General features: G+C 39.6%; 1 protein-coding gene across 28 annotated transcripts in view; it reads right to left on the reverse strand.

The window, feature by feature from the left end:
• The window catches only part of Celf2 (CUGBP Elav-like family member 2), an 860,969-nt gene that overhangs the window by 57,346 nt on the left and 778,162 nt on the right, over positions 1–25,461 (reverse strand). For all 28 annotated transcript variants that reach the window (XM_060372818.1, XM_060372830.1, XM_060372809.1 and 25 more), the window contains 4 exons: positions 17,258–17,392; positions 9,673–9,752; positions 5,748–5,906; positions 2,418–2,481 (listed from right to left, as the gene is read on the reverse strand). In XM_060372818.1, coding sequence (XP_060228801.1) covers positions 2,418–2,481; positions 5,748–5,906; positions 9,673–9,752; positions 17,258–17,392 — 438 coding nt within the window. The remainder of the gene's footprint in view (positions 1–2,417; positions 2,482–5,747; positions 5,907–9,672; positions 9,753–17,257; positions 17,393–25,461) is intronic.

Raw genomic sequence — 25,461 nt, forward strand, 5'->3', positions numbered from 1 at the left:
TGAGAAGGAGTGTCACTAGCGATGGTCTTTCAGTTTTCAAAACCCCATGCCAGACCCATTCACATCTGCACAGAGTTTATGGATCAGATGTACACTGTCAGCTCCTTTTCCATGCCATGCCTGACTGCCACCATGCTTCCCACCATGATGATCATGGACTAACCCTCTGAAAAGGTAAGCAAGTCTGCAACTAACTAAATGCTTCTTTTATACATTGGTTTGATCATGGTGTGTCTTCACAACAACAGAACAACAGTTAAAACAGCAAGATATCTATGTCACTCATCCACCATGATCACCCATAATGCTGTGGTAGGTAAACGACAGGTATAAAGAGTAAGTCCTACCAAAGTTAACTCCTATTTTGGGATAAAACATTCCATTACTTTACTGAAGAAAATAAAATAGCCCAAGCCATAAAGCTTTAAACACTTAGAGCTGATTTGATTATTCATATAAGTGAAAAGTACTTTTATAAAGCGATACAAAAAGGGGTGATGCCTATGTTCTAATACTTTAATATTCAAGATGCTGGCCCACAATGGACTGTCCAGAATTTGATTTCACAGTGTGTGTAGACTTAATGTGGTGAATTTAACATGATGAAGGTTCAAGAGAAGGATATTTTGGGGACCCCAGAACATTTTCAGAGTGTCTTTAAATTAGCCACCTGCTCCATGACACCTTGTAGGGTGACTCCTAGATACCCTGAGTTTTCAAATGAGCACACAGAACATGTAAATGCTAATATCTTGACCTGTAGCTGAGATGGCAGAGGCACACACATCCTAATGAAAAATGGCAGGGCACTCCGTCCACCTGGGAAGGCATGCTGGGTAACAGCCTCAGGAATAAATGACCTTTTTTTGCATAATGCAGCTCTGGGGATAGGGCAGCCTGAGGCTACCTCTCAGGAAACCCCCTAATTTTGAATCTGGGTGGGTCTGTGCTACTAGAAGGAAAACAATTCTCCCACCTGCTCAAAATGTGACAAATGCCAGCATGTATTTTAGCAGCTTGCAACTGAGAGGGTTCCCCCCCCCCCCCCCCCCGTTTTCTTTCAAAGCATAGAGACTCGCCTGAATATTCTGCTAATATCTTTCCAGATTCTATCACAGATTATAAACACATTAGTCAGTCAGTGTGATTCTTGGCACCAAGGCCAGCTTACTAATACATTGTCTTAAATATAATGCAATCATTTAACTATTTATCAATTTATAAACTATATTTTTTTAATAATCTAAAAGCTGTACCACAGTGCTAACAATAGATCTGACTAAACTATACACTCTAATGAATTGCCCTCATCCTGTGGACCACAACAGACCACTGGGCTGCTATTCACAGAAAATATATAGAGAAACCTTTTAGAATGAAAAACAACAACAGCAACAACAAAATCAAAACAGCACAGCAACAACATAAAAACCAACTATATATATATATGGAAAAAAAGTAAGTGGAAAACGGTTTCTATAGGGACACATAAATAAACTTGATCTTTGTTTTTATTTTACACATGTGGATTTTGTTTAATTAATTAGGGGCATCCCTAATTAAAGAAAAATGGCTTCATTCTAACATGTCCCCCTCAATCTCTTCTTTGCCTTTCCCACACCTACCCTTTTGGAATCAAACAAGGAAAAAGCTTCCTACAGTCCTCCTGGCAGGTTAATGGGCACCTGTATTCTGATTTCCTGCACACACTACCTCCCTGTTCCTGAGCTAGGGTAGGTGTCAGCATGAAAGGTGGCACAGTAGGAATGACCTTTCGCTAATCACCGTGTTGCAGCAGCTAATGGCACAGCTCATTATGAAATGGAATCCTCCAATAAGCTGCTTTTCAAATACAGTTACACTTTGATTTTTCTAAGAACAAAGATTATACTTTTACATAAAAGCTTCTGATGCACTATTCTGTTAACTGGGCACTAAAGTTTAAAAGAAAGGAACTGTGTTAATTGTCATCATCAAGGGACTACAAACTGTATCAAATGTATGCTGGCGATCTTGGATTTTGTTATAGAGGTAAGAACATTTTTATTGATCACCTATTATTAAAAAATTTTAGAGATGTTAATCATTTTAGCTGCCCTTAGACATAGAAACATTGCTGGAAACCTCCCAGTCACCACCCATTAAAAAAAAAAATCCCACAAATAACTAAAGAATATATTCTGCTGAAATTTGCAGCTCCTCTCACAATTGTTCTGCAAGGTGAACTGTGAACATGAAATGCAAATGCAAGAAAAAACATTTCAGAGCAGCTGATTCCAATTTTAATACCCAAGACACAAAAAGCTAATTTATCCTGTATTACTATTTACTCTTTTTCTCTGTTCTTTTATTCTTTGAAACAACCAACAATTCAGAAAATAGCAAGGTCAAAAGGAATGTCATGTTTCATGACTTACCAGCCATTTGCTGAATGCCACTGAATGCACCCAGGTTGCTGGAGGAGGTGGCCTGCTGCAGAAGCTGCAAAAGAACACAAGAATTCAGTTAGAACAATGTGGAGTCAAGGCAACCCCTCCTTAAATTGGATACAAATTTAGTTTCCTTTACGATTCCATAGTTGGCTGCCACTCCCTGTTGACAGGCTGAAGGTCCCCAGAGTTGGAGGTGTAAATCCATATTAATGTCTAATCTCCATTAAGAAACACAGACACTAGGGAAACTCACTAACACTGCTGCCTTAAAACAATTAATCAATTTACTCTTTTTAACACCAGGTGCTAAGTCTTTTGAAACCAACAAAGCATGACTAATTATAAGTCTCTGCAGTCTGGTAGTTACTATAACTCATCTCTGTCAATCAACATCCATTTTCTTCTCTCTCCTACTTTTCTTCCCAGCTCAGTTTTCCCTTTCTTCTTTATTAAATGACATTTAAAAATATTTATTCTTTGAGAATTTCATACCTGACTACAATATACCTTGATCATTTTCCTCCTTTGACATATGCCCCTCCAGATTTCATGTCTTCTCTTTTTATATCCCACTGAGCCCACTTAGCCACCCATATGCACATGGTGAATGGGTGTGGGACCTTCCATGGAGCATAGGCAACCTATCAGGGGCCACATAACAATGAAAAAAACGGCGTGCTTTCACCCACAGCCACCAACTGCTAATAGCTCCTCAGCTAGAGGTAGGGCCTTGTAAGCATGCCATCCATGCCCAGAGTCAGTTTTCTTTAACCTTCATCAGAAACACATGCATCTATGGACTCAAAACAATGTTAAGAATCATAATGACCTCAGACCTAAGAATGTCTATTTGCAGTCACAGCCACAGCCACATGGCCAACTAAGGGGCCAGCTATTCTTAAGATGGTCTTTACTAGCAGAAAAAAAGACAAAGTATTTGTCAAAATCTGGACTTATCTGGTATACACTGAATCTGTGTATTTTGGATATGTCAAAATCTTTACAAAAAGATATTAATTAATATGCCTGTAAAATTCTTCACATTCTACTTTCGAAACCCCACTGTCTGCTGTGCAGAATCTGTGGGTGTCACAAGGTATAAAGACACATGGTTCCAGTTCTGAAATGTTCTTGTCCACCTTAGCTGGACTGTAGGCTAATGTAGGTCCTATCTTAAGACATGTCCTTAAAGATAAAGTCGATATATGAGGAAACATACAGTTATGTACACACAAGCCTGTTCTCAAACTCACACAGGAAAACAGGGAGGTGAGAAAACCTGGGGATTATCCATTTTAATACATAAAAATCTTATTTTAGTTTGATCTTTTGTCTCATGTATTTGTGTTTAAAAGTATATGCTGTTGTTATTTTAATTAAAGTTGTAAAATTAGCTTTAAAGGTATTTTAAGGAATTAGTAATACCTGCTGAGGTAAGCAGACTATTTACAAAGTTAAGGTACACTCACCAATAACTGCACGCTTGATTTGTGGTTTAACACAGAGGTAGAGAGTGCTTTAAGGGCCAAAAGCCCTTTCAGACCAGAAGACTTTCAAGTGGCAAGAGAGGAGAAGCATGGCTAAGAACACACTGACAAAACCTACTCACATCTTATACAAAGTCAATTCTATAGATGAGGTTAAGTTTTATTCTCTTTTAGGTTATGAAAAGAATTTTCAGAGGGGGTAACAGGAGCACATATCAGAGATTTCTATGAGCTGGGGAAATGTGCCATAATATTAAGACAGGTACCTATGTCTTGGCTTTCAGAAATGGTAGAACAAGAAACTGGACTTATAGAAAGTATAAAAAGGCAAGCATGATGTTAACCTTGAATAAAAATTTTGATACACACAGGTAAGCAGATGGTCTGTGACAACCTCAACAACAAATTTGTGAAACAAACAACTTTTTTTTAAACATTTAAAACCCCTTTTAATGAGCCGGGCATGGTAGCGCACATCTGTAATCCCAGCACTTAGGGAGGCAGGAGTGGGCAGTCTTTGTGAGTACTGCCTAACGAAGCAAGTCCAGGCCAGCCAAGGCTACATAGAGAAATCCTGTCTCAAAAAAACCAACCAACCAACCAAAACAAACAGAAAACAAACCCAACCTTTTTAATGAATATGTAACTCAAATACAAAGGTATAGTTACAGGGTTGTCTAGCTACATCCATAAAATCTGCCCAATTATGAGCTGAACAAGGAGGACAACAATAGACATGCCAAACCAGATGCAGAAAAACCCATGAGGCCTCAACCCTACATAAAAAACTAGAGGCAATTAAGAGAGCTGTGAGAGGGAAAGGTGGTCCTCCCCAGGGAAAAGTACACCAATTGATTGACCCGTGCCAAACAATCAGCCCTGAGAACATACATGCTGGTAGTATTATGTGAACAAAACCCATTCTATTTAGGACTATATATGTATATGCCTATACATATACACAAAAAACAGTAATAAAGAGGTTATGAATTTGAAAAAGAGGAAGGTCTATGGGATGTTTTGGAGGGATGAGAGGGAAGGGAGGAATGTCCCAATTATCACCTCAAATATATTTTTAAAAAGGTGAAAAAAGAATTAGAGTAATTATTACTTCTGGAAAAGAAAGGAGGAGGAACAGAACAGTTTTAGGGTATAGGTTATATTCTACTTTATTCTTTTTTGGAAATAATATTACCAGGCAACAGACTAGGAAAAAAACATGGCAGTACACATGTAGATTTAAGCAAGACATGTGGCAAGAATATCCATGGTATTTTTAAGGATAAATAGCCACAAAATGACAGTAAACATAGTCAGTCTTTACTGGCTCAAATGAAGGCAGGAAAAGAATGCTTCCTTCCCTTATTCTTTTTTGAACAGCCTTGTTTTTTCACATGGGAACTCTGCTGGGCAGAGGGTGGCAGTGGTAGTGACAAAGGCTGAAAACTTAAGTTAGCTGAAAGCCCATAGACACATCCAGCTGTGTGATTTAGGTAAGGGCACTGAGTTCATGTCAGAGACAGCCCCTGTTCCCCTTACTAGGGTTCCCACTTTGCATAGGCTTTTACTGTGCCTGCAAACACTGTCTAGAAGTCTAGTGTATTGGGTTTTAATCAGCTGCCAACTGCTTCTACAAAGTTAGATTAGGCACATTCTTATGCTAATCAATTTAATTAACAAAAACCCGCCCTAATGCTGATTTCATTTTTGGGACTCAAAATACATGGAAAGTGGAATTTTGGCATACTTAAAGACAGCTTTGGACAGTTTCGGAGTTATGCTCTGCTCCTCACGGACACCACAGAGACCCCTATTCTCCAGCACTTACCGCCAGGTACTGTGGGGTAAGTCCACCCAGCCCTGTCAGGTTCCCCCAAGTGGCAGTGTTGAGCTGTTGCATCTGCTGTGCAAGTTGCTGCTGGAGGCGTCTTTGCTCTTTGTCCTTCTGTGTGTCAGCAAACTTCACCACGATAGGTGAAGAGCAGCCCTGTGGTCAGACACATTGGAAAGTGAAGAGGATGTTACAGCCTGATTGCATCCCTTTTGGATATTCAGTCATCACTGGGTTCATCTTTCTCAACTATCTTGGAGCACATGGAATGGTCTGGAATGGTTTTAAATGGTTTGATATTCCTTCTTCTCTGAAAGGTATCAATAGAAAACTCCATTATACTGTCACTGGTTTCTTTAAAGGGATCTGTTGGTGAAGCCACCTGCTTTTTTGTTTTATTTCACTGCCTCTCCTCTCTTCATGTGTCTTCAACTTTCCAGGACTTCCTTCAAGACAAAGACATTATCTTTAATTAAATTTCATGGCTTGTCTTTGTGTGTCTGCCATTTCCATATAACGTTACAGGATAAGCGGACAGAAATCACAATTGGAATAAAAATATCTCACTTTTTTTTTTTCACCATTCACTGATTTTCAGTTATGTATTTCTGAACACTGGAAAAGTGAAAATAATTTTGACACAATAAAAGTGAGTTTCATTTTAGAAACATGGATGAAGGACAAAGACATAAAAAAATATAGGCACTGAACAAAGTAATTATTCACGTGTTCTCAGAAAGGTCTCTTTTCCTCCTTCCATGTCACTTCTGTCCTACCCAAAGTCCCAAGAGCAAAACAAAAAATTCAGAAGCACATTCTATGTAGTCAGAGTGATGTATCTGAAATGGTAGGAGAAGGATTCTACATGGTTCCTTTTCTCAGTTAATCTCACCATTCTACAAGCCCCATTCAGTTTTAATTTCCTTTAAAAGGTAAGGAGTAAGAAAGAAATGGTCAAGGGTCATATAATAAAATGAACTAATTTTTGAGTTAGATATCATCTTTGGGAAAATATTAGCCTACAACTTCAAACAGGATGGCCCTATCTCAAGCACCTTTGAAATACCTGCTACTTGGTAAGAACTCTGCTAAAAAGTACCGTCCCTCCCAAGCCTTCAGTCCTTGATATGGGACATGGAGCACATTCCATAACCATTCTGTTACATTTTGCTGAGACTTTTAAAAAATGTTTTTCTACCCCAGAGATTCAATAAAATCTTATTATGTGATAACAGAATTCTCTCACAAAAGATAAACTGTTGAAATGAACCCTTCCCTTCCCTTCCCATTTGGTCATCTCTCTGTCTTCTAAAAGACAAGCCTGCACGGTTTCCTTCATCACTTTGGGTAGTTACTAGGAATTTAGCTATGAATTACATTAGGCTATCAAGTCTGTTATTTAAGAAAGTAAGAAATGTGAGATAACCATCTCAGTGTGAAGCTTTAATCTATCAGCCTATAACTCTGGTAGGCAGAGTCACAGAGCAGACTGTAAAATGGTAATAAATTACATAATAGTAGCATTTCCACTATTAAAAGCTTATTACTTTTCATTGGTATTAATTTTTCTTTATCTGCTTCATATTTCAGTACTTTACTGCTTCTATTCTTAGAGCAAAATATTCTAAAGACAAAACTAACATGGAGAAGTTTTGCATGGAGAAAGTTCTGTTGCTGCACCAAGCATGTTCCTTAACGAGCAACAGCATCTTCTACCTTCTCCTGTTAGTACATTCATTGCTTTCTTGCTCTTAAGTGTGAAAAAAGGCATAAAAGTATAACATCAGGTAAACAACTGTAGCTTTAATAGTGACCTGTTTAAGTCATAAAAGAAAAGCAGGAATTGTGTAGAAAAAAATGGGAAATTAATGCTGTATGTGTTTTAGAAACAAACATTTGAACAGTCACATCATTTTAAGTTAATGTTTTGCTTAAAGGTGTGTACCAAAGTCCTGAAAATAGTGTAATTAGTTAAAACTGAAGCAAACAACTGTAGTGTTATGATTATAGTAGAACTGCATGGCATGTGATACTCTGTTTAGAGGTCAAAATTGTAAATCAAACTCAGGGTCCTTTGTTTAAGGATGGGCATCCAGTTTTAAAAAGGAGTATACCAACTATGATGGAACCACAAAAGCGATCTGAAGAATAAACCTGAGCCAGCCTTATACAGTGTTTTTCTGCATGAAAGCCTCATTGTGCTTTCGCTCATGTCTCGTTCTGCCTTCTATCTTGAGCTCTTCTGCAGTGGAATGAGAGATTCGAAGCATATCAGCATTCTCTATGAACTCATCTGGGGATAGCAGCACTTTTAAATGTCAAAAGAACTTTAAAAACCTTATCTAAGGAGAGATCAATTTTGGTATAAATTCCTCAATTAGAGGAAATTAAAATAGCTAAATGCATATATGTAAATATGTACATATGAGGACTCCCCCTTTTTTTTTCTTTAATAGCATGATTACTTTAACATCTAAGCTGGGAAATAGCTGGAAATCCACAAATCTTGAGCAGCTCATGAGCAAAGGAAAAAGAACCCAAAATACAAGGAATGTGACTGCAAGGTAGACACTCTTGGAATCCTGCTTTTTATTTTCTACCATGTTTGATTTCACCTGAGCTTGCCTTCAGGTAGGGGGGTGGGATTGTCTTAAAAATGCATTGCACTGTAAGGAAAACACATTAATTATATATGTTAGGAATATCAAAGTCAAAATGAATGTTTAAAAAAGACAACAGGCTTTGCAATGCTGATGTCACAACTCAAAAGGTACAGTAAACACTTAATGACAATGCCATGCACACTCCTTCCACCCTTTCCACCCGCCTTCTGAGTTAATAAAAAGAACGTTCCCATAAAACATGACGCAGAATGATCACTTAGCTCCCAGCATGCTTTGGAAGATGCAGCATTGCAAAAACAAAAACAAACAAATAAAAACAAAAAAATAAAATCTCAATCAAAAGGGGATTTAAAAAAAAAGAAGCTCAAACAATTACCATTTTTTTGCACATTAAATAAAATTGAAAATATTTTTGTTCAAATAGGAAAAGACAGCTTTCTGTAACAGCACAAGGCCACCACCTCGAGAGAATCACCCACATACAGACACAGTGTACATGACACAGCAGCACATGCACTGTAGATGATCCTATCACACAATACAGAGTAAATGATGGCATGTCACTTCTGGAATGTTCTTGTGCAAAATTCTGAAAGATTACATCCCAAATCACAGACTGAGCACAGAGAGCCGTGCCTCTCCACCTGTGGCATATTTCACATTGCTGATTCTCCTGTTCCTCAAGTCACAACCTCTTAGGAGATTGGATTTGAGCACGCATATTTCTTTGTTGTTCACTTTTAATTAAAAGGACCAATCTAACTTTTCAGGAGACTAAAAATTATCATTTCATTGTTAAATAGGAGAATTACTAACTTTCTTCTTAATTCCTGAGATGAAAAAAACAATTGTTTGATGATATTAAGACCTTTAATCAGGTGATTTGTTACAGTATTGATCTGAGGTGGGGGTTGTTTAGCTTAGTACACACCAACCCTGCTGTGGGGTACTTAGTCAATCCTCTAGGTTCAGAATGACACTTTGCTTCAAGTGCCTCATATCTCAGGGCTCCAATAAAAGGCTCAGAAGACAGCTGTGGGGCAAGTGGAAGGTTTCACTGAAGTACATTTCAAGTCATTAGGGGAAAAATGTAAGTGGAAAGAGAAAAGAGGGAATGGAAGTGAGAAGGGACACGGAGAGAGAAAAAGAGGGGGGGATGAATATGAGTGAATGAAAAGCGAAATGGTGAAAGTTAAAATCTGTGATTGTCATGTGAACAATCCACACAGGAGAGAATTGCTTTACCATTCCCCATCATTTGCACAAAGAAAACAAAGAAAGGGCAGATGATACAGTACCTCCATGGTCTGAGACTGATGCATGGCTTTGATTGCATTCTGTGCCATTGCCCTTGTAGAAAATGTGACAAACGCACAGCCTGTGGGAAACAAGGGGACAGGGAGCAGGAAAGACAAAAAACAACAAGACAAAAGGGTTGGACGCTTGTTAAACCAACACAGTCTACGAGAACTGCCACAAGACGACACTGTTCTCAGTAGTACATAAAAATAAACAGCTTCTTTCTTTGGTTTTTATCTTATTTTTCTTTTTATTCACAGTGCTGAATTGCTAATCTGATCAAAGCAGAACAATTTATTCATTAGCTTATTATTATTATTATTTTTTAAGGGAACTAGGGAGCATGTTGCGTACTATTTTTAGCCACAAGGTTTGAAAGTAGCAAGAGGTAATTTGCATTTTCAGAGTTAAAAGTGGGCAACTTTCTATCCTCTCCTTGGCTGACGATCTCTGCACTGAGAGCATGCACACACCAGGACTTTGTATTTCAAAATTTATCACTGAATTTTAAGAAGCAAATAAAGAATTCATCAAACCAGGGGTCAATTAGCAAATAATTTTCAGGAGCTCAAAATGTTAACAAATAAATATATCTAACTCATCTGGATAGTTCAAAATATATAAATATAAACTGATGCTATTCAAATGTTAACAAATATACCAAATCCATTACAAAGTAGTAATTACTAATTATTGACAAAGCAAACTATTACTCTGAGCGAATTCAACAGTGCATATGAAATAAATTACAAAAACTGTTTTGTCTGTACAAAATTTTCATGACTTTTGAAGTTGTAACTTTCTGAAAGGAATCAGAGATTTGAACTAAACTTTAACACACACAAGACAATGTACATTTCTTTGAACATCTACTATAAGACCTATAAAGTTTTCTGTGTTTATTTTATCTAGTGATATAAAACTGCTAGCATCTCTAGCGCTGTCTCCTGCTTCTGATGGCAGCCCTGGTCACCATGCAGGTCACCAGTCTAACTACATGGCTCATCGCCCACTGCACTAATAAAAACACTGCCTTGTGAAATTTACATTTTATTCATCATATACCCTTGGGCTTCTTAGAGAAAAAGGCTGTGAAATTAATGCAGATTTAGGCTGATTTTATAATAATACCACAGCACACTAAAAGCTCAGCTAGAGCAATACAGACTTATTTCATTTATGATCTCTAATGACTTTAAAAGAGCATTGATTTTCAGCTTCTTTAGCTTGCACAGTTTGAACTTAGGTATCAGCGAATAATTTAGTGTTCCACTCAATTTCCTCAAAACATTATTATTACTACTTAAAAGATTTCCAAATGAAGCAGATCTAAACACTGAGAGGCTGGAGCCTATTGTCATTTCAGAGTAAAGGCATGAAAGCAGAATTCTGGCATCAGCAGTATGAGATTGTTGCCCCTGTGGCCAATAAACAAAGTAGGACATTCTATATTCAAACAACCAACAGATTGTTTGGTTTATGTAAATCAATTTGTGAGTCATAAATACATTTTCTTCCTTTGTCCTGCATTGTGGACCTGGTGAGAATACCATGTCAATCAATACAGCAGTATTCTGCTGCAGTGCCTTTTAATCAGACAGCACTAAGAGAAAGCAGTGCCTGTCCACTATCTCCAATGCACAATGACATCCAGTCATGAAAGGAACTAAGTGCGTACTTTCTGCAACATGTTAATATACAAAAGTTCCCCATACACAGGATGGTTATCCCATATTCCCCCTGATAGTTGAGCAGGTCTTAAGAAGCAGGCAAGAAGTCCAGCTCGCATAAATACTGAGCTGTTGCCTGCAGTTCTCTGACAGAGCAGTTGACAAAGCCTACTATTTAAAGATGCTGCATGTACCTAGACATGACTGTAGCTTTTGTCATCCAGAGAAGCAAGGGCCTTCTTAAAGGCCAGTAGACCACGTATGTAATAGTGTGTGAGAGGGATGACAGTGTCTCCACTGGATTCCGTATTGATGCTAAGATATAAAAGTATAGTCTTAAATTTACCAGATGTTTTAAAGTACTATCTCTTCAAAATGTTATGATCATCACTGAAATTACAGAGGAAATAATAGTTAAGATTTTAATTTTTCCACTTATTGCCTTGAGATTACAATGGAGGCCAAAGCAAATCATCTAGCAGCAGTATGTTTGAAAGCATAAGAAGCATGGACCAATTCTGCTTTAATGGTCATGAAAACTATTATATTAACTTCATTTGCTCATATTATTTAATGAATGTGTGCCAAGTTGACAGTTTCCAAATGGAGGTTAAAAATGTATTAGAAACATGTAAAATGTCAATAAGAATCAATAAGGCACCGCTTATTCATTTATCACAATTTCACATAAGTAACATGAAAAAGATAAAGCAATTACAGGCACAATAAAATCTCTATCAACCCGAATCATTGCCCTCTCCTTTAAGAAGCCTACAATTAAAAAACCAAACAATACTTAATTTTACAATCCTAACCCATTCAAAAAATGATCTGACAAGTGTGATGACTTCTTTAACCTTTTTATTCTGCTGGCGGTGGTGCAGGGAAAGAGAGAAGCTGTCTCCTTAGGGGCTTCTCTCAAGCTCTTTAACTGTGTGCTGTGCTCAATTACTCACTCAGAAGAAAAAAAAAATACTGTGTCATTTATAAAGTGGGAACACATGGGGAAAAATTTCATTCTCTGTACAACTCTGGATGAAGTTAAGCAGCTGAGGAGTCAACTGTTTTTTGGGATAGTAAAGCTTGTTAACTTTTGTGTCTTAGGGGAGCTTGTGGTAGTTCTATGTGGCTCTTCATCAGCACAGGATCATAAGAGCTCTACTATTAAAACTGGTCACTGCTTTTTCTACAGCTGGACCAGAAGGCTTTCTACTGGGCAGAAGTATCTTAGGTCCTAACTGGTCCATCCTTCTGCTTTCAGCGGCACTGAGTCTTTACAGGACAGGGCCTCTGACTGTGTACTGTCGGTCTATGACTATTTAGGACTCCTAAATGCAGTATCTTGGAAACTAGTATCTCTGTAATTGTATCTCTGGTAATGGACCTCAATGTTGGAGAAATTAGACGGGAGTAAAAAACATACAAGTATTAAAATGATACCACATTTATTTCATCTTTGGCGTGGATATAGTAGCATATATACACATCACTGTCTTAAAACTGCCAAATACATATAAGAGAAAAAAAAATCCTTTTGCGGCTAACCTACAGTTTAGCTGGCAATTGTTTCCACTTTTCAGAATGTCAGAGATTACTAATAGGAATGAGGGATGGAATTTTTCAGTGAGCCTGCCTTCTTGCTGCTAAAACAGATAGATGACTGACTGGGAAAAGGTTTCACGAAGTGATCTCCTCATACAGACAGGATCTAGGAAGCTCAGAACGCTGCCATAGAGGGTGGGGTGCTGGGATCATCTCTGCTGTACTTGCCATTTCAACAGAAAGGGCATCTTCCCCCACTCCCTTCTCCTCTGAGACAGGGTTTCTCTATGCAGCCCTGGCTGTCCTGGAACATGCTCTATAGACCAGGCTGGCCTTGAACTCAGAGATCCCCCTGCCTCTGCCTCCCTGTGCTGGTAATAATGGCGGGCACCACCACTGCCCAGTGAAAGGGCGTCTTAACTCAGGTGTTCTACCTCTTATCTCAATTACTAAGAGAATTTTACAGAGCAAGATGAATTCTTGCTCCATACCGAGAAAACAAAAACAAAACTAAAAGAAACCCCAAAGTTAGAAGTACTTTTAAAAGAAAAGAATACTACCAGCTCTCTTTCAAAAAGGCACAGTGGCCTATTATATCTCACAGAGGAGAAACATGATTTAAAGTTATTGTGCAGCATGAAGGAGACTTCAAACTAGGAAAAACTTACTTACAAATTCATCATCAACTAACAAAGATATTAATACAGCTAATTCTTGCTGTATCTTTTTAACAGTGGCAGGAATGACCAAACACACAGTACGGCATAATACTTGGGCACATGCATTAGTAATCTAATATATCATAGATAATGTTGGGTTAGCATATGGAGAACTGGCATTGACACAATCATTCATTTATGGCTTCTGAATTTGGGTACAGACTAGGACCCACCTAGCAGGTGACAAAGCCTCATTTCTTAGATGGGGCTGGAAGACTATTTTGAACAAAATGTAGTCAGTATTTCAAAGAACGTGATGAAAGTGTCCATGTAGATGAATACTATCTAGGTACTGAGTGGACAGGACTAAACTGTGATCAAAAGCCCTATCTTAATATACTGCTTGAATACAGACAAGGAACAAACAAGGATTTAAGTGCTAAGCCCAGTCTGTGCTATTCCTTGAAAACACTCATTTGTCAAAGGCTTAGGCAGGGGAATGCTGGAGCACAGCTGGAAAACTCTTAAACAAGCAGAATGAAAGTTACCTTAAATGGTAGTGAAGATTTGACTACAGTTTGTGGGGAAGAAAAACAAAATGAGCTTTTTTCACTGAGAGAAGTTACATTTTGCCATTGTGCAGAAAATCCCATGGGTTAGATCTCCGTAACCTTTTTGACTGTATGGATCAGTGAGAACATGTTTAACTTAGGAGCGCAACATCCTAAAGTGACACTGTTAAATATGTATGTTTGGTTTGGAATCCTCAAGCTATGCTTTTGAGAGCAAATGTCTCATTGGAAAGGTCACAGATGGGTTATGGTGGCCTCCTTGTTTTCTCCTGGAGAGCCGTGCAGGAGCTGCAGCTGTCCTTGCAGAATGGTGTAACTATTGATATGAAACTGTTGCAAAGTGATGAGGAACACGCTTTGGAAAACAGGAGAGTCAGCAGAATGAATGACTGTCCCCAGTGGGGGAAAGGCCTTAGATTTGGGCACTTTGCCCTTTGCATGGAATACTTGCTAAGTAGTTTTGTGTGACTGGCAAGTGCTAGGTACTTTCCATGTAGACACGTACAACTGTTTTCTGAGTGTCTGTCTCGGGACATGGACTGGTGGTAGTCAGCCCCCCCCCAAGATAATGACAGTAACTGAAAGTGTATTTAGGGCTTGATAGGTACAGCTGGGAGTGCTGGCAGCCTTTAGGCCTCTGAGCTGCTGAGTGGCGTTCTGAGTCAGCATCTCTGAGGGGTGTCAGCAGAGCGCCTGTTACAGAGGAAGTCAACTGGCTGATGTGGCAGAGGAAGAGCTGGGGGTTGGGAGAGGCCTGCTTGACTAACTGTCTTCATATTTATAGCTTAGCTGTGTAAACCCAGAATAAAGGTAAGTGGCCAACCATTCAACGGCACCTTCATTTATCATCATTAAACCGTCTAACTTAACAACTTTCTCAACATTTATATTCTGATTTTGGGTTTTTTGCTTGTTTGTTTGTTTGTTTGTTTGTTTTTCGAGACAGGGTTTCTCTGTGTAGCCATGGTTGTCCTGAACTCACAGAGATCCACCTGTCTCTGCCTCTCTAGTGCTGAGATTAAAGTCGTGTGCCACCATCTCCTAGCCTTATGTTCTGATTTTCTGTTAAGAGTATATTTCAGAGCAGCCAAGCTTTCATTTCACTTTTTATTTATTGTTATTTTTCAACAGCTGAGCTAGCTACCAACACTGAGTATCTTTCATTTGAAGGGCCACTAATGTGAGACATTTATTAATAGTTTATTGAAAACTGAAATTCTTCAATGAGAGCAAAATAGTAGCATGAAAAAGAATTTTTTTTTTTTTAATCAAATACAGTGAGTGATTTGGGAGCTGGTCCCTGAAGCCAGGAGTCCCTCCATCCAATAGGGAATTCTCACCAGTTCACCAGAAGTTACTTTTCTGTGTAAATATGGGGGTGGCACTGTTCGTTACACTGAGTCTACCCGTTTGCATGACATATTGAGGCGGCACCCATAACTTACTGTAGGAAAAGGCTGCTTCTGGGGCCATATGTTGGTTAATCAACCCAACAGCAGATCAAATCAGCTAACTTCTCCTAATAACTCGTGGGTGGTCTGCTCTTTCCCGTGAAAACTAATGACCCCTGAAGATATCCGTATGTGGTCATCTCCCCAGCATGGCACTTTATAGCTGCCTAAGCCAAGCCTAGGGAGGCAGGAAGCCAGCATTCAGCTTCACACTCACTGTCTCTAGCACCCGTCAAGACAGTTAAGTGTGGGAGCAGCCAGTAACTGGTTATTAATATTGCCCTGCAGGAGAAGCAGGCCAGACACACCTCAGTGCTGGCTGTCATCTAGGAATGGGGAAACAAAAAGACAGAGAGGAAAATAAACTAAGGTCACAAATTCTGGGACTGGGAGCTAGAATGACTCAGCGACTATAAACGTCACTCTGCTTACTTTAAAGGCCTTCCCTCCCTTCCTTTCTTTTTTGTCCTCTCCATGCTCTCTGCACTTCTTGTCTCAGGTGCTAAGTCTGTTATTTAAGGGTCACGCTCAGTATCTTCTGCAGCTGTTAGAGATCCAGCCTCTAAGTGAGGGTTAAATAACAAGTATTTCAGAACTGACAGGATGAATGAACTGTGATTTGCACAGTGCTCTCCTCCCCCTCCCCCTTTAAATCAACTTCAGAGGAAAACACAAGAATCAAAAGTTGGTGACATTCTGCTCCTCCGGGTTCTCTTGACAGCCTCCATCTGGGAACTCTGGAGGCAGATGTGGGTGAAACTTTTGTTCTGGTTTTAATTCTAGTTTTGAATCTTTATGTCTAAGATAAAAAAAAAAAAAGCCAAAAAAGTTTCTCTCATGGTTTTGAAATTAGGTAAGAACGGTGAGACAGGTGAAGGCCTGGCTATTTCTTTCAATGTATGGTTTGGGTACCAGAGCTGGCCTAGAACTAGAGGTTGAGAATGAGCAAGGTTCTTAATTAACTCGGAGGAAACTGCACTGCAAAATGAAGATTCCTCTACAAACTGAAAAACACTTGACATATACACTTCCTCTTTGGATTGACTTGGAAAAATGCAGGCAGAAAACTGTTAATACATACTGTCAACCTTCTTGTACTTTAAGGAGGGAGGTGTGAGGTCCTGGTAACGGGGAGGCAGGTATGGAAAGCCACAGTGATCCCCACTGATCCTCATGGCTTTAAGCCACAGCCTTTGCTTCTGTTGTGGCAAAAGAAGAGTCTACAGTTTTCTTAAGGTCAAGGCCTTTTTTCTGTCACAGGACTGGACAGGGGACTAGAGATGCTTGAGGGGATGCAGGGCAGGACAGGTACCGTTCCCTGAGGTACTGTCCACTGCATGAGTAGTGACACTCTCTCTAGGTTGTATAGCTTATCCATTTTCATCCCCCACCTTTCCTCCTTGTCTCCCAAATCTGCTCAATTTGAGGATGAAAAGGGGGTATAGAGCTAGGGCAGCCTTCCAGTGTTCCAAGGGACCTGATCTAATATGGCACTCAGACCTTTTCACCTGAAAAAGTAAGAGATGATCATTTTGATTACAGAGGAAAGTTCAGGTTGGATAACTTGATCACCTGGGATGTATTGCAAGCTGATCCCCCCCGCTACATGTGATGCCTACATCTCCCTTGACTGTGACACAGAGTTCCAATTAGCACTTAAGGAGAAAGACTTTACAGAAAGCACATTCACCTCGGCTCAGCCCGTCGGGTCCCCGGAGAATCCGGCATTCTTCTATCTGGCCAAATGGAGAAAACATCACTCTGATATCATTCTCATTACATTTCTTCGAAACCATTCCTATGAACAATTTTCGGTCTTCCACAGCTAAAAGATAAAAATAATGAAGAAAGGCCATGTCATCTTTCTTTTTTTCCCCGGATAATCAATGCTTCATTACCAAATCAAACCAGGCTTGGTCATGTGAGAATGAATGCAGCCCTAAAGCTAACTGCACACCTGCACCTGCCCTCTTCCTCCTGCTCACCCCATCTGTTCTCTCTTCCACTCTGACATCAAGAACAATTGATTTAGCTTCTAACTAGCCAGGCTGGTTACACTTGTGGCAGAAGTCGGTTCTAGAGGAAAAAGTTGTTGTTCCTTGAGAATCATAGGCATGCACCACCACACTCAGCTGATGAGAAACAGATTTTTAGTGCTCTCACTTTAATTTAAAATTTCTTCTTTTTAAAAATATTTATTTATTTTATTATGTATACAGTGTTCTGCCTGTAGGCTAGAAGAGGACACCAGATCTCATTATCTCATTACAGACTGTTGTGAGCCACCATATGGTTGCTGGGAATTGAACTCAGGACCCCTGGTAGAGCAAGCAGTGCTCTTAACCTCTGAGCCATCTCTCCAGCCCCAATTTAAAATTTCTAAGCCCTATGTATCTATTATATTGGTTAGTGCAGTTCTGAAAAACTGAAATGAAACAGGTAAATGTTTCTTGTCATAGAATTCCACATAATAAGAAAAGGACTAATTCCATCGATTTGTAAAACTGATTTCCGAGTCCATAAAGAGGGAAGTCAACTTTCCTAGGGTCTTTCAGGAAATAAGAGCTCTAATGTGGACTTGAACCCACTTTCGTTCCCCCCCCCCCCCGCCCAGAGTTCTAGTTTCTTTAGTGTTTCTTCCCAGCTAGAGGAAGCAGATGAGGCTTAAAGGGAGGAGGGACGGTCATGACTACGAGACTTCCCTCTCTGTTTTGGTGTTGTCCTTAACTTGAAATGTGATCCTGGTAATCATCTAATGTTTTTTCAGCTACTCTTTCGCTTCCTTTCCTTTCCTTAGCACTGCACTACGTGCTTTGGTTAACTGAAGCACTGTGATGGAGGGTGCTAGAGCAGTGTGCAGAATCCCCCTCTCTACACCCAAGGTACTTTCTAAGACAACTCAGAGAAAGTTGAGAGCTCTTTTCATGTCTCCCTAAGAGAAAACAAGAAATAAAGCAGACTCTGGAGAGACTTGGAGTAGGAGTAGGGAAAACAAGGCACTTAACATTTATGGGACAAAGTCAGGAACACACTGGTATATCTGAAGAAGGAGAAAAATCTTATGATCAGAGAGAATAGGCTCAATGACTAAGTACAGTGACAGATTTAAAGGTCACTGGATAGGCTACTTATTTGGATAAAACATTTCAAGTATTGTTCCTTTTATAGTTTTGGAACAAATGAAATGCCAGTGATTTACCGTGAATTAGCAAACGCCTAGTGGCCCATGGCATCAAGCTTCAGCAATCCCAATTCTCTTGACAAGGACCCTGTATAGTCTTCCTAGCTGAGTACAGGCTATCTGTGGGCTTGCCCCTGAATACGGAGGTCTGTGGACAGCAGGCCCTGTGAGAATATGGCGCCCCCTTGATGAGGCATGGGAATGGATGGAGAAGGAAGGAAAAGACTACTAGTCACGAATTCTTACTATTTTCTGCTTGGGACTCCTATGCCTGTTAAACTATGGCTGGCAGTGGTATGAGAATAAAAAAATCCTGTCATATTTCTTACCGTGAAGAATATTGCTTTTAGTTCTTTAAGAAAGAAGCAAATTTTAAAATTTTTGTTTGGTTTTCATTTTCACTGGTAAACTTGGAATTACAGCGGTTAGCTAAAACAATTTGTATATTTTGAGTTCCAGGGTGGTACTACAGTAAATCATACATGCAGATCCTGAGTAAGTTAAATATAGCCCCTCCCTCAAGATAAGTACTCTGAAAATGGAAATCATTTAAGAGGAAATCCTGACTTCCTGGGTGCCACTAAAAATAAACTCAGCCAGATATTAAGAAGGAAAGCAATTTTTCTTTAAAATACCATTAGCTAAAAAAGAAAAAAAAGGGGAGGAGACGTCCATATGCTAGTAAAAATGTTAATTTCCTGTTCTCTGTGTGAGGCTCATATCTAATCTTTAATCAGTAAGAATTTGGATTGTTTAAATCAATCTACCCTAAATGGAGTAGTCTGGGAGGTGCCTTAGATGAATAAAAAACAAAAAGTAAGCTCCCTTCTCTTTAGGGTAAAACCACTTTCCTCAAGGATACAATGAATTGAGTGGGGATGGAACTTTTACACCTGAAGTGCTGCACAGATGGGCTTCCTACTTCCAAAAACCAAAACCAAACCAAACCAAAACAACCCCCCAAACAAAAACAAACAAAAAAAACAACAAACAACAAAAAACCCCAAACCCAAAAAACAAACAAAAAATAAAACAACCCCCTTCCCCCCACAAACAAACAGCAATAGAACCAAAGGCCTTCCAGACCAGAGATCAATAAAAAAGTTCCTCCCATGGTATAATGGGGAAAGGGTTAATGTTTTGAGTAAAAGGGCAACTTCTTCCAGGTAGGGGTTAGAAACTTCATTTTAAAACATCCCTAATTGTAAGTCTGTGCTAACACCCTGGTATATAATCTGTCAAAGTCACACCTGGATTTGGGGCTGCTTGAATTAATTAACAACTTTTCAATGTGTTGGTGCTAACATATGGCATTTAATTACTCCCTCCAAATCTGCCAGTGGTCCCACTTTGAATTTCAAAACTATTTTTTCCATCTTCTAGTAAATCAGAAAGTGGCTGGGTGAAAATACTGAGCAATTCCTATTTTTAATGGTGGAAGGTTTTCACCTTCCCATAAAAACAACTGTAATAACTTTGGCTTACTCTGAGCTTGACAAAAAGATAGAGGTTTCAGAGGTCTTGAGAAAAAAAAGACAGGTTTTAAATAGCATTTCTGGATTGCAGGAACTAAGGTTCCCAACATGTTGTGAGGTAGGGAGGTTAAAAGAGGATGTGTTATATGGTATTTCTATAGAGAAGCTCCCTTGTAACAGGAAGCATCAACGCATTCAACACTGGCTCTAGCCAATGAGAACCAAGCACAGCGTCAGAGCTGAGCTCGTGCTTTAGTTATCACTCACTGGCCAACGAGGACTAGCTTCGGCCACTGCTTTTAAGTTTTGCACAGCTGGTACCTTCTACTTCATAGAAAGAGGACTGGGAGCTGATTGAAAACTGAAAGCTGGATGCTACAGAGAATATATGGTATACAGAATGGAAGAAAGTAACTATGCTTATGCTGGTTAATACAAGTACTCTTCCCCATATCACCTTAAACACACTTCCCTTATTATCACTCAGTTTTCTACAGTAGAAAAATAACAAAAAAACTGAATTCTGTAGACACCTGAGTATTTTAAAGTATTATAATTAAACACTCCATCAATTATTATTTATCTGGGGCTGGAGAGATGGCTCAGAGGTTAAGAGTACTGGCTGCTCTTCCAAAGGTCTTGAGTTCAATTCCCAGCAACCACATGATAGCTCACAACCATCTATAATGAGATCTGGTGCCCTCTTCTGGTTGGTATGTGTATGTGCAGGCAGAACATTATACATAATAAATAAATAAATCTTAAAACAACAACAAAATAACTATTCCTAACAAATTAACAAAAAAAGGTTTAAAAAATTATTACTTATCTGAAGTAGTAGTTTTTTTTTTAATTAATTTTTCCCTTTGGATAGCTGGCATAGTAGCACAGAAAACAAAATGGCAGCATGAATGAGACAGAGGATGCAGATTAAATTATAGCTTTGGAAGGGTGGGCTATAGAGAGCTATGAAAGTTTAGGATGCCCATTCAGTACAATCCAGCAGTACAGGGCTGATGTCTAAGCATCTAAAATTTCTCATCTCACTAGAGATTCCCTATATCAGACTGTACATGGCTAATGATTCAAAGCGTGACTGTTTTGCTGGAATTCTCTTATCCATAACTAACTGATCTGTGATTAGCAGTCCTGGCTATAAAAATTTTTAGATTGTGAGCACAGAGATAACGAAGACAGGAACTGTCTAGCTGTGATGAGTCCTTTGTTGCTATACATAAATGTCAGCAAACTCAATAAAAGTGCAATTAGAGCTTGTTGTACTTCTTTCACTGCTACAGGAGCTGTTCAGAGTGTCTGAACCAAAGAAATCTTTGTGTTCTTTATGCTTCTGAAACTATGCTAACCTGTCAAAAATACCATGGTGAAACAGAGAGGGCTGCAGCACTTAAATTTTGAGTGTTAAAAGTAGGCATTTCTTCTGATTCCAAAGTTAGGCCCAAAGAGAAACCTGTAAGTTGTTCATATTTATGTAAGACAAAGTTCCATTTGAACTTTCTTATAACAAGAGTTCTCGAAAGGTAATTGTAATTCTTCTCTCATGTTTTTGACTTTTCTAATCAAAAATTCAGAAAATGAAGGCAATAAGAGAACTCACTGTCTAAGCAGGTTTGTGGGTTTTCAGTGCTTGTGGATTCACAGATCTGTACTGTGGTGTGAACACTCCATGGCCACCTATGAACTGTGCTGCTAATTCAGCATCAGTGTAACCCGGCAAACTGAGTATTTCTGCTGTGCTCATTATGCTAACCCCTTCTCTGTTCTTTGTTAAATTTCCCCCAGTGGGCTCCTGCATCTGAACACCTGGCACTTTGGGAGGAGCTGATGAACTTTTAAGATGTGGAGGCTTTCTGGAGGTAGTATGTCACTGGAGGCGAGCTCTGAGAGTTTCTACAGCCTCACCTCTATTCCAGTTCCCTGTTTCCTCTGTGTGGTTGAGAGCTTGACATGTGATCTATTAGCTTCCTTTTCTGGCCTCCTGCCACCATGCCTTCCCTAACCTTATGGACTCTCCCTCTGAAACTACAAGCCCAAAAAAACTCTTTTTTCCTTTGGTCAGTATATTTCTTTTCAGAGCAACATAAAAGTAACCAACACAGAAGTTGATATCAGAGAGTAGGGTTGTTTCCGAGAAGAAACGTGGAAGACTTTGGAGCTTTGGACTGGAAAAATAGTTAAAGGTAGTTAGCAGAACTTAATGGTATGTTGTAGTGGGAGTATGAAAGCCACACGTACTGAGATTAGTGGAAATCAGGCTCAAGAACTTTCATAGGGGAATAAGGATTGTATTAGCAACAAACTTACAGACCATTTCTATGATGTTCCGGCAAAGAATCTGGCTGTTTTCTGCCTATGTTCTGAGAATTTATGCGAGGATAAATTAAAAAGAAATGGACTGCTGGATGTTTAATCCCAGCATTTAGAAAGCACAAGCAGGGGTTGGAGAGATGGCTCAGTGGTTAAGAGCACTGTCTGCTCTTCCTAAAGACCCGGGTTCAATCCCCAGCACCCACATGGCAGCTCACAACTGTCCAGTTTCAAGGGATTTGACACCTTCAAGCTAATGCATATAAAATAAAATAATAAAAAAAAAATAAAAAAAAGAAAGCACAAACAGATAGATCTCTATGAGTTTGAGGCCAGCCTGGTCTATGTAGTGAGTTCCAGGACAGCCAGGCTGCACAGAGGGACCTGTCTCCAGGGGTCCAATTAAAAAAAAAAGTAATGGCCTAATTTCTTTGATAGAGAAAACTTCAAATCAGCACAATGTTGAATCCGTGGTATAGCAGTTACTAATAACTTTTCTATAGGCTTACAATAAAAAAAGAGCAAATGGGGCAGAAAGACATTTAAAATGGAGCTTTTGTCACCTCTAGGTTCATTTATCCTTCCCCCCTCTTTCCAGTAGACTCTCTATGTTTTATCTAATGTTTGGCTCTGAGTCTCAGTACATGTTTCAAACCATTGCTGGGTGGAGCAATGGAGGACAACTCTGGTAGGCTCCTGTCTCCATAAGAAGACCATTTGCACCAACCAAGGACAATGCATGGTCTGGACCTAGGTCCTCTACTTATAAATAGCTGATGGGCATCTTAGGCTTCATGTGGGCCCACTAGTTTCGGGGGTGGGGGATATCTCTGACATGGACTATTGTTGCCTGCTTTTTGGCATCTCCCCCTGATGGGTTTGCCCCACCAGGCAAGGAAGACAAACTCAGTCCTTGTGCGAATAGATGAGCTGGGGTGTCTGGGTATGAGGGCTATTATGCAGGAGGGGAGGTAAAACTGGGAGAATAGGAGGGAGAGGCCTATGACCAAGATGTAAATTGAATTAATTAATAAAAATATGAAAAAAAGACTAAAAATGTATAGGTTGGACAGAAACTGAACACTATGAAGCTTAGTATTTTAGCTAAGGCATGTGCTAAAAGAGAGACTGTGATTGCTTCTTCTTCTTTTTTTTTTTTTTGTTTTGAGGCAGGGTTACTCTGTGTAGTCTTGGCTGTCCTGGACTCACACTGTAGAGCAGGCTGGCTGGCCTTGAACTGATAGGGTTCTGCTTGTCTCTGCCTCTCATTGTTAAGGTAATGAAGGAGAGGCCTCTTGCTCTGCACTGGAACAATAGGAAGGATGACCTTAGGAAAAGACTCCACCCAGCTAGATTCCAGTTTGTGAAAGGAGAAAGCCTAAGGGGTTGCTTCCGCATAGAAATCAATTGCTCCAAACACAGAAAAGCTGCTGATAATGCAGTCAAATGGAACAAGAGTCCATTTTTTTCTTTTTTTAAAGATTTATTTATTTTGATGTGCATTGGTGTTTTGCCTGCATATATGTCTGTGTGAAGGTGCCAGATTCCCCTGGACCCGGAGTTATAGACAGTTGTGAGCTGCCACGTGGGTGCTGGGAATTGAACTTGGGTCCTCAAGAAGAGCAGCCAGTGCTCTTAACCACTAAGCCATTTCTTCAGTCCCACAAGAGTCCATTTTAAGATGGCAGTTAACTTGGCAGTTAATCCAGATGGTACTGGTTTTGAAGGCGTGAGTATCACCTGTCTCAACTTTGTGTAGACATGCCAAAATAAAGCAACTAGCCACAACGTTGAGCAATGAAAGGAAGCAGGAAGAGAGGGAGGAGCCAGAGGACAGGAAGGTGGGAGGCAGAAGAGGAGGAGAGAAGGGCAGAGGAGAGCTGGGAGAACAGAGGCAGGAGAGAGATCTTTGAACAACGTGGAGAGATGGACTGAACCTAATATATCACTAACAGCAAGTATAATGTGGGAAATCTAAATGTTAGGAAACTATGAGGGCTTGGAGGTTTAGGATTGAGTAACTATTGCCCAGCATTGTGTTCTAGGTTAATTAAATTAATCATAGTCTCTGTGTGGTGATTCGGTTATACAGCTATTTAGGATCAAAAACAGCAGCATTACTAAAAGATATTTAATAGTAAATTTTAACAGTAACCTACAACAACATTGCAATGTTGGAGTCTCTGTGAGAAGGCCATAGCAGGCCATTACTTGAAGCTGTGAAAGTGAAGCCTGGTTGCAGTGAAGACTAAAAGATGTTGAAGGTGTCAGAGACATGAAGCATCTCCCAAACTGAACTGAATACACGGGAAAGAATCAGCTCAAAAAAAGAAATGTATGTTACAGGCATGCAGAAAAGCTGCAAAGCTCAGACATCTCAGCCCTTTTAAACTCCTGGACATGGAGCTACAGGCGTTGGTATTTTCCCTGCTGGGTTTTAGTGTTGCTTTGATCTAGTTTTTCCTTACTATGTCCCCATTCCTCCCTTTTGGAATTTTCTTTGTTTATGGTGGAAGTATGTAATTTACATTTTGGTTTAAGAGGGGGAGGTCACAGTTAAGAGATTGCCTTCCGTCTCAAAACAGACTTTGAACTTCTGAAGAGTGTTGAAACTTTATGGACTACTAGGATTTCTGAAGTTGAGGACGAAATACATTTTACATCATGAGAAGGCCATGAACCTTTGAGGGCCAGGAATGGAATGTGGTGATGTGAGTAGAAATGTCCCCATAGGCTCATTCATTTGAATACTTGGTCCCAGTTGCAGCTTACTTTATCTGCTACCCTGTACAGTTTCCTCACAAGGGCCATTTAAGGTGTTTTTATTGTAGGGGTAAGGATACCCAAATCCTCCTTGACTTTTGAGATAATGAAAAACTGGGGGCAAATAGTAAGGTCTATAGTAGTATTAGA

The sequence above is a fragment of the Meriones unguiculatus genome, chromosome 19 (genome assembly GCF_030254825.1).
Source record: "Meriones unguiculatus strain TT.TT164.6M chromosome 19, Bangor_MerUng_6.1, whole genome shotgun sequence".
Lineage (NCBI taxonomy): Eukaryota > Metazoa > Chordata > Mammalia > Rodentia > Muridae > Meriones > Meriones unguiculatus.